Source organism: Microtus ochrogaster, unplaced genomic scaffold (assembly GCF_000317375.1).
Source record: "Microtus ochrogaster isolate Prairie Vole_2 unplaced genomic scaffold, MicOch1.0 UNK20, whole genome shotgun sequence".
NCBI lineage: Eukaryota > Metazoa > Chordata > Mammalia > Rodentia > Cricetidae > Microtus > Microtus ochrogaster.
The window spans coordinates 4,181,018-4,192,465 of record NW_004949118.1 but is presented as its reverse complement, the minus strand read 5'-3'; the positions used below and the strand labels follow the sequence as shown (position 1 = coordinate 4,192,465).

General features: G+C 46.4%; 1 protein-coding gene across 1 annotated transcript in view; it reads left to right on the top strand.

Moving 5' to 3' along the window:
- The window catches only part of Rab12 (RAB12, member RAS oncogene family), a gene marked incomplete at its 5' end in the record, with an annotated part of 26,471 nt that extends 21,719 nt beyond the window's left edge, over positions 1–4,752 (top strand). The window contains 3 exons of the mRNA XM_005367588.3: positions 1,422–1,511; positions 2,010–2,114; positions 3,431–4,752. Coding sequence (XP_005367645.3) covers positions 1,422–1,511; positions 2,010–2,114; positions 3,431–3,544 — 309 coding nt within the window. The remainder of the gene's footprint in view (positions 1–1,421; positions 1,512–2,009; positions 2,115–3,430) is intronic.
- Positions 4,753–11,448: the final 6,696 nt, after the last annotated feature.

The window sequence follows — 11,448 nt, the reverse complement described above, 5'->3', positions numbered from 1 at the left end:
CCCTGCTACCTCCCTCCTCCAATGAGGATCCCACCCCTGCTACCTCCCTCCTCCAACAAGGAGCCCACCCCTGCTACCTCCCTCCTCCAACGAGGCCTCATCTCCTAAGCTTTCCCAAACAATGCCGCTAATTGGGGACCAGGTGTTGAGATGCCAGAGCCTACGGCGGGCATCTCATTCACACCACACGCATGGTGTGTAGACTTGAGACTAAAGTCCTCATACTTTGTGGTAAGCGTTTACCAACGGGGCTACCTCCCACCCCTGGTCTTAGTCTTTGGAGGCTTACATTCCTGAAAATGGTTTTCAGAACCTGTGAGATGTTTGAGCATTTGTTAAGATCCATGTTTACGGTTGTAGGCCCCATCCTTTAGAAATGCCTAGCAGATGGTTGTGTGCCGTGGAGGAGTCCCTGTGTTTGAAACCTTGGAGTTGCTCCTGCGGACAGTGCACACTTTATAGTTGAAATGTGCTGAGTGAGTGAGGGCCTACTGGGTTTTTGGGTTTGCAAATCCACCAAGGTCGGATGCCCTGGCCTGGCCTATGTTCTGTCTGTCATTCTTTGTGTAAGAACTCTCTTTTCTTTTCTCTTTTTTGAGACAAGAGTCTCACTATGTAGCCCTCCCTGGCTGGCCTTGAACTCATAAAGATCCACCTGCCTCAGCCTCCCAAGTGCTGGGATCAAAGGTGTACACAACCAAGATTTAAGTGCTATCATTTCTGGAAAGCTCAACTTGGGCCAGACTGTCCCGTCATGTCAGCAAGACACCCACATAGGGAGCTGCTCCCACCCCTTCCCCTAGCCTCAAGAGTGCTTTGGCGATGATCCTCAGGTTCCTTCCATGCAGTGTGCTTCAAATGACTTTTTAAAGCACACAAAATGGAATGAGTTATTCCAGAGATACTAGCATACCTATAGTTTTTTTTTAAACCTTGCAGAGGCAGTTTAAAATTGTTCTGGATATAGAGTTAATACTAACTTCATTACAGCCTAAAAGTAAGTTTAAAATCTTGGACTGACTCCATTTTATCACCAGCTTTTAACCATGAGGGCCTTCCTGTGTCGTTTAATATTCTTGGGACAAAAGGACTCACTCTGGTTTTACCCACTTTGCTTCATTCTTTACCCATTTTGTTGAACTCTGACCTTTTTCAGTTGATGACCATTTTTGAGTACATAGCTTTGACCGTTGTTTTTAGTCATTTCCTAAACAGAGTCTTAAGAATGGTTGGGGCCAAGGCCAGGACCATGACCATGGTAGTTGTCCATACCTCTGAGAAGGTACTTTCCAAAACACCGAGGGCCCTGCCCATCCCGGGAAGTGCTCAGGGGCAGTGAAGAGAAGGAACAGTTAGTAACTGGTGACAAGTGTGCATTTGCGTTTGCCTGTCTGTGTGTGACGTCTCTGACAACCCCACAGTATGCTTCAGAAGACGCTGAGCTTCTGCTGGTTGGAAATAAGCTGGACTGTGAAGCAGACAGAGAGATCTCCAAGCAGCAGGGAGAAAAGGTGCGTGAATGTGGGTGCCCTGCAGTCGCTCACATGCTGGTAACGCGCAGTGAGTGCCAGGCGCAGCCTTCTGGTTTCTCACTTACCTCCTTTTTGGATCCATTTGAAGCAGAGGACAAAAGCACATTGGTATCTACTGTATTATTATGTAATTTGACATTTTGTACAGAAACAATGTTTTTAGGTTGTAAGATTTGCTTTGATGATTTTTTTCCTGCTAAGGATCCAATCGTGAAGAAGCATTGAAACTCATATTTTAAATGTCAGATACATTGTACATTTAGACTCTTACATGCATAATAGGATTTAAAGGTCTCTAAAGGTTTTGTTATATGTATTGCTACAGAAATTTGCTGTACACATGAACCTGATATTTTAACATAAATGGGACTGTACAGACCCTGAGCTCCCCCACCTTTGGTGGTAAAGCACAGAGTCTGTGGTCCTGTCAGAGGTCCGGGTTGTGCCACACGTTAAAACGGACACGTGTCTTCTCAGTTTGCACAGCAGATAACTGGGATGCGGTTCTGTGAAGCCAGCGCCAAGGACAATTTCAACGTGGATGAGATATTTCTGAAACTCGTTGATGACATTCTGAAAAAGGTAAAAATAAATAAATGTGCCTCTCGACTGGCTGCCATGGCAGCTGCTGCTCATGCATAGGGGTTTGGGAGTGCTTAGGGTTGATAGACAGTCTGTTTACTTGCTTGAGATAGGATGTTCTGGAGTGACTTAGACAAGGTCTGATGGCCATGGGACGTGGGGGCGTGGCTCACTGGTAGAGCGGTTTGCCTAGCATGCTTGAGGCCGTGGATTCTTGCCCAGCAACATAGAAATATAAATGTGATACAGTGTTTCTTAGCCATCACAAGGCCGGGGCTTAGTGTCCAGCACTACAGGTAAATAAAGTACTGTGTTCATGTGACACTTCCTTTTCAATGTGGAGCCCCCTTGTGGTGTAGGCTTTCCTTGGAGAAGGACCACAGCTGCTGGTCTTCAGGCGCCTCTCTCTGGATGGGGACCTTCACAGAGGGTGCTGGGCAGCCCCGCTGAGCAGGAGCACTCTCCTTGGACCCCTTCCAGCCACTAGTTAGGGGTGACTCTAGGAACCCTGAAAACCATCTCTAGATGACTCAATGCTATGTAAACAGCTGCAGCGTGTGCCCTTTATGGACCGCTATGCCTGTTACAGACACGGTCATTTCTTCCCAGATGTTTCGACCCAATGCTATGTAAACAGCTGCAGCGTGTGCCCTTTATGGACCGCTCTGCCTGTTACAGACATGGTCATTTCTTCCCGGATGTTTCCGTCAGAGTCTCATTGAATCTGGCAGTGGAGAACCTTCCAGGTAGAGAGGGCTGGCTAACTATTAAGCCCTAACCGATTATGTCACTGAGGCCCCAGGAGGGAGTTCATATACTGTCACAGATGTGACATGATTCAGAAGCCTGGCAGAGGTTGCGGCTTTCTTCAGACAATGGACCAGTTTTTTATTGATTAATATGTTAAATTTTTATTATAGTAGATTCTGTGTAAAGAATGTGGGGTTTTTTTGTTTGTTTGTTTGTTTGTTTGTTTTTTAATCACGTTGCTAGGGATCAAGCCTAGGGTCTCCTCACACATGCTGGGCAAACACCAGCCTCTTCCAAAGGCATTATAAAACGGTACTTCAGGGGCTGGAGAAATGCCTCAGTGGTTAAGAATGCTGGCTCTTCTTCCAAAGGACCCAGGTTCGATTCCCAGCACCCCATTCCCGGGGGATCCAACACTCCCTTCTGATTTCATCATTTCACAGATGTGGCACACAGACCTATACACACACGGAAAACACCCAGGCACATGCACAGAAGCTGTACAATTAGAATATAACCTCTTACCTGCAAGACTAAGGTCCCTGTGTTCTCTCTTTGTCCTTTAGATGCCTCTTGATATTTTGAGAAACGAGTTATCCAATAGCATCCTCTCTCTACAACCAGAGCCTGAGATCCCACCAGAGCTGCCTCCACCTAGACCCCATGTCCGATGCTGTTGAGTTGCTGCTTTGGAGACAGAGTGCAAACGATTCCTAGAAGGGGGAAACCATTCTGTTCTGCACTACAATCATGTGACAATTTCCTTTCGCACTTTGTAACCCGAGTCAGCTGTATACACTAACTTGTAAATATGCAAATACGCAATCCCGGGTAAGGTTGGGTTCTAAGTTACACACTTCCCTTCAGATTATATCTCCTCCGTACCCCAGTGTGTAGCGTCCATACACTGGGAGGCGTAGTACTTCAAATATGAAGAATGGGAGAGAAGAAAAGTGCGGTGTCTCTTGAGTACCATAAATGTCCGTGGGTAATTACACTACGAGGCAGATCCTCCGGTGAGAAGAGAGGACCTGGTGCTTCGCTTTCCGTTTCAAAGAAAAATCTACAAAACTGAAGATTTTTGAAAAAGAAGATATGACAACTGCTTTTTCTTTATTTCCGAGGCTTTCCCAGCCGTAGCATCTTGAGGTTTGGAGTGTCTCTGCCCCAGAGCAAAGCTCCTCCTCAGCCACAGAGTTATCTGTCGGGCTATGTGGTGAGAGGCTTTTCCTAGGCGGAGGGCTGGATGGGACTGGGTCCCGTGGCTGCATAGTCTAGGGATTTCCATTGGCCATGACCTAAGCAATTAAGAACAACAAAGATTCAATAGAGAAAAGACTGTTGGACGGGGATTGTATCTCAGTGCTGAGTATTTGCCTAACACTCATGAGGCCCAGGCTTCAATCCCCAGCACAAGGGGGAAAGAAGGATAAAGAAAAGTAGAGAAGACAAGTGTTTGAAACTATAGAAAAGATTTTAAAACCACACTGCTGTCCTACACAAATCCTGTTTATAGGGATTTTAAGAGTTACATTTTACTATATGGAAGAATACACATGTGTTTGCCTAAACATCCTGTATCTTTGTAATGATGAACTTCTCCCGTCGACGGTGAAGCCTATTCCGATTAAGCCTAGACTGTGTTCAAGTTTTCTCGTTTTTATTTTGTTTTGTTTTGGTTTTTTTTCTTTTTTGGTCTGATAGGGAATTTGTGAACGCTATCTTTGGTATATCTTTTATTAAGCTGCACTGTTTTGTTTAGTCAAGGTAAATAAGTAAGTATTTGAATAACTTGGCGTGTCCTGAGTGTTGTGGTATGAGAAGCATCGTGGTCTTTCTACACTAATGAAGTGCAAATAAAATTTTGTATTTATGAACGACAGTCGAATCGCCACATGCATTTATGCAATTACAAATTATTCATGCCAGTATTCCACAGCTCCAAATCCTAATCTTTTTGAGTGTAGGCAGGGAAAGCAGAGTGAGCTCTGCCGTGGAAGACACCCTGGTTGCTTCGGGAAGGGGTCAGCTTGGGTCTGAGTCTGTGCTCAGGAGGCAGGGCAGGTATCAGACAGTTTTGCAGCAGTGTTCATGTCAATGGCGCGCTCAGCTGCGGTGCCCATGCAGTGCCCAGCAGCAATGTCCACAGTAGTCAGAAGTCAGGAACGCCCTGATGGCTATCAACAGAACAGTGAGTAAGCACACGTGAGTTCCGGAAACAGCGGCTACTACCCAGTGTGTGTGCAGGAGGCAGCAGCAGTAGGATCACCACATTGGTGATCATCATCATGGCCAACCTGGTCTACCTAATGAGTTCCATGGCAGCCAGAGCCACGCAGCAGTGTTCACAGTAGTCGGAAGTCAGGAACACTCTATAACTCCACTCTGAAGTAGTCTAGAAATCCACAGACAGGACTGTGGTTATCAGCCTGGGAAGGAGGTGGGGCTGTGGAGATGGGTGTTGGTATGGCGATACACCAAGAATGTGCCTAAAGATGGTGAGCTCCTACACGCTGATGGTGAGCACTGGTCAGTATAGCATAGAGTCCTCATTGCTTTGACGAGCGAGCCGTGGTCTGCAGTTAGCCATGGACTGCCCCAATCCCTTTGGTCTGACGCCCGAGCTCTACCTCTTCCTGATAAAGCCTGATGAGAAATGCAAGGGACTTGAGAAGAGGAAGGAAGGTTGCCGGGTAGCGCCGATGGTGGGACCCTAGCTTCAGTACATGAGCCTCAGGGCTCCTTTCTCTCCTGCCTGCCAGGTTCCCTTCCCAGCAGTCTCTGCACCCTGGCTATGCCCCCCGTGGTCTGAGCACCCTGAGCTCCTAAGAGCTCCCACGCAGGGCTCCTTGGAGCTCTTCCTCCCTAGGGGCACCGACCTATATTAAGTGCTAGCAGGGGCAGAATGTTTGCATCTCAGTGGGTGCCAGGTGTGGCGGCGCACACACCTGTAGATACTTCTACACTGAGAAAACAGATGCAAGGAAGAGGGAAGTTCAGAGCGAGCCCGAGCTACGGACCGAGGCTCTGTCTTGAAAATCAAAGCCAATGACTAGACAAACAGCGATCAAGAGTGCTTACAGCTCTTGCTAAGGAGCCAGAGTTAGCTATTAGCACCTACGTCAAGCAGTACACTCCTGCCTGCAATCCCGATTCCACGGCCTCTTAGGCCTTCTGATCTCCGTGGGTGTCTGTAGTCATAGGGTACCCGTAACTCAGACAGGCGTACACATAAATACGAATAACTTGTTTTGTGTACTTGGCCGGCATATGTATCTGTCCCCGCTGAGGCCAGAGGAGGGGGATCCCATAGAACTGGGGTTCCAGAAAGTTGTGAGCTGCCGTGCAGGGTGCTGGGAATTGAACCCAGGTCCTCTGGAAGAGCATCCAGTGCTCTTAGCCGCTGAGCCATCTCTCCAGCCCTGATAAGTAAAAGTTAAAAACCAAGGTCTGGTGAGGTAGTTCAGCTGGTAAAAGTACTTCCACACAAGCCTCGCCGCCTGAGTCTGATCCACGGAACACACATAAAGGTGGCTGAGCACCCACTGTGGAAAGCTGCCGGAGGCCTCCACGTGGACCCACAAGTTCAAGTCATACACGTAAGAATAAGTAAAGTAAAAACAATGGGCAAGACGCAAAACTTCCTAAACCTTGCAAGGTTCATTTCTTTAAAAGTTGGTGCCAATCCAAAGGCAGTTCAACAAGTAAGCTTTAAAATGCATATTTCATTGTATCATAGGGTATGTTTTTCCAAAAAAGAAGAGATGTTACCCAGACAGACCTGACAAGAGTCCGGTCTCTGTGTCTATCTCAAGCCCTCTGAGTAACAAGAGTTTAGCTTTTCTAAGTGCTGGTCAGTTAAGCTGACGCTTCTGCCGTGGCTCCTCAATCCCTTAAGGGCCTCAACCTGGCCATACCTGTTATCTCGGAACACTGTAAAACGCAGAACAAGGTCCAAAACCAGGTCACCTCCCTGTGCACACGCCTTTCCCAGTGGATCATTGCATTCTGGTAACGTTAAATGTCACCATAAGCGGACATAGGAATGACTACTGTATTCTATATACTATATTCCTTTTTTCTAGTTTCCTGTTAGTCTAAAGTTATTTTTAGGGTTTTTTTTTGTTTTGTTTTGGTTTTTTTTTTTAGCATTATAGCACTGATAGCAGCAGCTAATTAATGTTTGCTGGATGCCAGGCCTTGTTACATGAGACCTACAGATACTTCTCACAAGCCCCTGGGCTGGGTTCGGGGTGGCAGGGGTGCTGGTCATCCATTATCCCCGTTTCTTAGTTGGGGAAATGGAAGCACCAAAGTCCAATGATCTGTCAGAAGGTGATTAGATGTTTTAAGTAGTCAATATTTGAACCTACATAAAGTAATTTTATTTTTTTATTTTTTTAATATTTATTTATTATATATACAATATTCTGTGTACATGTATGCCTACAGGCCAGAAGAGAGCACCAAACCTTATTACAGATGGTTGTGAGCCACCATGTGGTTGCTGGGAATTGAACTCAAGACCTCTGGAAGAGCAGTCAGTGCTCTTAACCACTGAGCCATTTCTCCAGCCCCCCATAAAGTAATTTTAGAGACCAGATCTTGATCACTGTTATTCAGTGTGCTCATGAAGGGTGAGCTAGGAACTGAGGGTGATTTCAGGGGTCCTAGACCCCCCAAAGGCTCTCTGGCAGTTAGTTGGTATACAAACAGACCTCAAGCCTGTGAGTTCTCATCCACTGGACACAGCAGTATGGACCAAACATACCAGGTACTCCCCTACTGATGTATACCCCAGCTGACTATGTCATCACCACCAAGAGGACAATAAAATCAACATCCTCTCCCTATTTCTTGTCTGACTTCTGTAGCCCCTATCAGTATCCTCAATATAGGCCACTTCATTTTATAGGCATTTCTTTTTCTCCTCAGGAGTGGGATATTTGTTGGCCCATTCCCAACAGTCATGCCTGGCCTCTTTCATTTTATTCCGATAAGTGGCCACATGCTCCTAGAGAGGACGTGCCTTCCCACAGCCGTGTGGCGGCAGCTTGCCAGCAAACCTGTTGAGGGGATGTGGGAAAGCCTTGTTGGGGGCTGTGTTCTCAGGTGCCTCCCTGGTTCTCAGGCGACCATCGTCACAGATGGTTCAGAAATTCGCCAACTGCCCTGGAGCTGTCAAGGAATTCTGCTTTTAAAACATTGTCAAAATATTAGAAATGAAGAAAATGGAGAGAAGCCAAATCCTTCCACTCTCCAGTGACTGAGCTGAACCGGAGCTGGCGCATGCAGCTTTCAGTTGGGTTCCTCCCAAGCCGAAGGCATCGTCAGCCCTCAGGATTCCCTCTCCGGCGCAGTGGGCAGTGCGCGCACACTCATCCACACCCGTGCTTCAAACTACACGTAGTTCCAGTGACCTCCTGTCTCTAGGCAGACACGACTGGACTCTGAAGACGAACGCCGCTTTTATGGGTTGCAAGCTCTCACTTGGTAAGGGGTCTATTTCCTCATGACTTTTCCAATCAAACCCTGCAAGATTCTTCACGCTTGGGCTGTAGAGATGGCTCAGTGGTTAAGAGCATTGCCTGCTCTTCCAAAGGTCCTGAGTTCAATTCCCGGCAACCACATGGTGGCTCACAACCATCTGTAATGAGGTCTGGTGCCCTCTTCCTGCCTGCAGGCATACACACAGACAGAATATTGTATACATAATAAATAAATAAAATAAATATTTTAAAAAAAAAGATTCTTCACGCTCATTCTGGATTTTTAGCCAGACCCACCAAAACAATTTTGCAAAAATAAAAAAAATAATAATAAATAATGATCATCAAAGAGCCCCCATTACTCTACCTGGTTTCAGTAATTCTGAGTCTCCACTAATGCAGGCAGAGAACGGGATGGAGAGAGAAATGAACCATCATGGTATGGCGAATTAATTTGACACATGGACAAGGTGATTCAGTGGAAACAGGATCATGAGACACGTTTAAAAAGTAACTTGAGGGGCTGGAGAGATGGCTCAGCGGTTAAGAGCACTGACTGTTCTTCTAGAGGACCTGAGTTCAATTCCCAGCAACCACATGGTGGCTCACAACCATCTGTAATGAGATCTGGTGCCCTCTGGCATGCAGGCATACAAGGAGGCAGACTTTCTATACATAATAAATAAATAAAATCTTTTTTTTAAAAAAAAAAGTAGGGGGCTGAAGAGATGGCTCAAAGGTTAAGCCCACACTCTGGGCTCCTGCCGTGTGAACACAGGCTTCAAAATGCGATGCTCAACTACATCAAAAAAACACATAGTGCAAAGCCTTTCTCAGCTGCTTCCCCACGTAGCTGGGCCCCTGGCATTCTTTGCTGTGCTCTGGCACTAAGGCTTCACCTGATGTGTCACATCACCTTGAACCATGCTGCAGTAACGCAGCACTTCCACTGGATGGCAGCACAGCACCCATGATTGTATCGCAAGCTTGCTTTGGTGAACTCGTTTCTAAATTAGAATCTTGAATGTTTTACGCTGTATGTAAAGTGAATGCCGAATTGAAGTTCATTGTTGAGCGTGACATATAATTAATAAGAAGAACATGGGTTTTCCTGTTGCACCCTAGATGTTAGCAATAATTTTACCTAATAAATTTTATTTGAATGTAGGGAAGATTTCCCAATATAGGACAGATTTTTAGACACAAAGAAATTCTGTTTGAGGTCAGCCTGGGCGAAACAGCAAGTTCCAGGACAGACATGGAGAAACCCAGTCTCAAAAGGAAAGGAAGAAATCCTAGAAGTAAACTGTGTACGATAATCTTAGAGGTAATTCTTCCAGCAAGGTGTATTTTTTCTTTCCCTAAGTACTGTTTAAGGAAGACAATTGTTTTTTGTAGTGTGTGTGTGTGTGTGTGTGTGTGTGTGTGTGTGTGTGTGTGTATGTGAGAGTGTGTGTGTGTGTGGTGTTTGCTTGTCTGTTTCCATGCAGGATCTGGCTCCACACAACCCAGAATGGCTCAATTTAGCTGCTCTTGCCTCAGCCTCCCAAGGGCAGGTAGACAAGTTTGCGTTGGACAACACCCGGGTCAAACTGTTTATTATTACTGAATGAACCTGGCATTTGCTTTTTCTTTCCTTCCTTTTCTGTTTTCATATATGTGTGGTGCGTGTGCGTATGTGAAGTCATGGGAGATGCGCGCGCAGGTCGATGTGGGTGGATAAATGTTTGTGGAAGCTCAAGGCTGGCGTGGGGACCATGGCTCTTCCACCATATTCAATGGGGCGGCGTCTCTCAACCAAACTCAAAGCTCACCTAGAGTGCTGGCCTCTCTAGGGGACACCCCCTCCCCCACGCCGTCTCTGCCTTCTGAGGCTGGAATTACAGGCCATGCCCCTCGACCGTCTACATAATTACCAGGGACCCCAGCTCAGGTTGCACAGAGCCTCTCCGAGCCATTTCGCATCCCACTTTTTAAATGTTAAGGACCACACTTAGAGGTGACCGGCGACCAGAACAGACATCTCAGGAGCAGGGAAGGAAAAGATGAGCCAGCAACGAGTGTGATGGGTAAGAAAGCTCCAGGGGCCGGAAGGATGACCCCAGAAGTCCGTTCTACACAGCGGCAGCGGCGTTAAGTTGTATTCCAGCTTGTTCCTGAGCCGCTAAGAAAGGAATGCGCGCGCATAGGAAACAGTGCCATCAGGTTCAACACGCAGAGGGAAGGGGGTGGGAATGGGAAAACTGAGAGATCAGATATGTCCTGTGAATTCTGGAAACGTGAGTATTCAGGGGAGAAGGGAGAGAGTCTAAATTTGTCTCCGTTTCTCTTCTGGGGACTTGGAGTTAGGCAGAAAAAGGGCTAGGAGAAGCCCCAAGTTGGAGTGGGTGGGGGGCAAACAGGAAGCAGGTACAATACAGGAGCTGGGTACACTAGGAGAAAGTTCCCTTGCCTCAGACCACTGCTGTCTCCTGAGGCTCAGGCGGTCCTGGAAGTTCTCTGATAATCTGTTCTGTTTGGGGAGCTGACCGCAGAATCAGGCCCATTGTTTGTCTTTAAAAGGACATAAATTATGAGTTATATAGCTTTTGTTTTTTTTTTTTTCTCAGTGACTATCCCTGAGCCCCCAAGAAGGAGCCAGACCTCAGAGGTTGCCCCTTCAGCCTCTCCCAGTGGCTTAACCCACAGAGGAGTTCACTGACTCTGCTCTTCATGCGGGTGAAACTTAGCGTCCGTCGAGTTGCAGAAGCCACAGAGCGTGTCTGCTGTGGCAATAAGCCAGAACCTGCCCTGTGCCACAGCAGAGGCATACAGAGTTGATGTTCTGCTTCTTTCTGTGATGGCAATGGGTTTGCCTCAGACCTGACACGTGTTTCCCAGTACACAGTATATGGATATACTGCCCATTCTGTGTTTAAGTAGATGGTATGTAATGTTATTGAAATAATTATTCTGTAACAAAAATAATGATCAACTAGATGAATAATTAGATTATCTAAATATTTAAATTGGATCTTATAATTTGATTTATCATGTAAATTTAAACAACTGTTTAATAATGAAATTAATATAATTATGAGTTATATAGATATAAG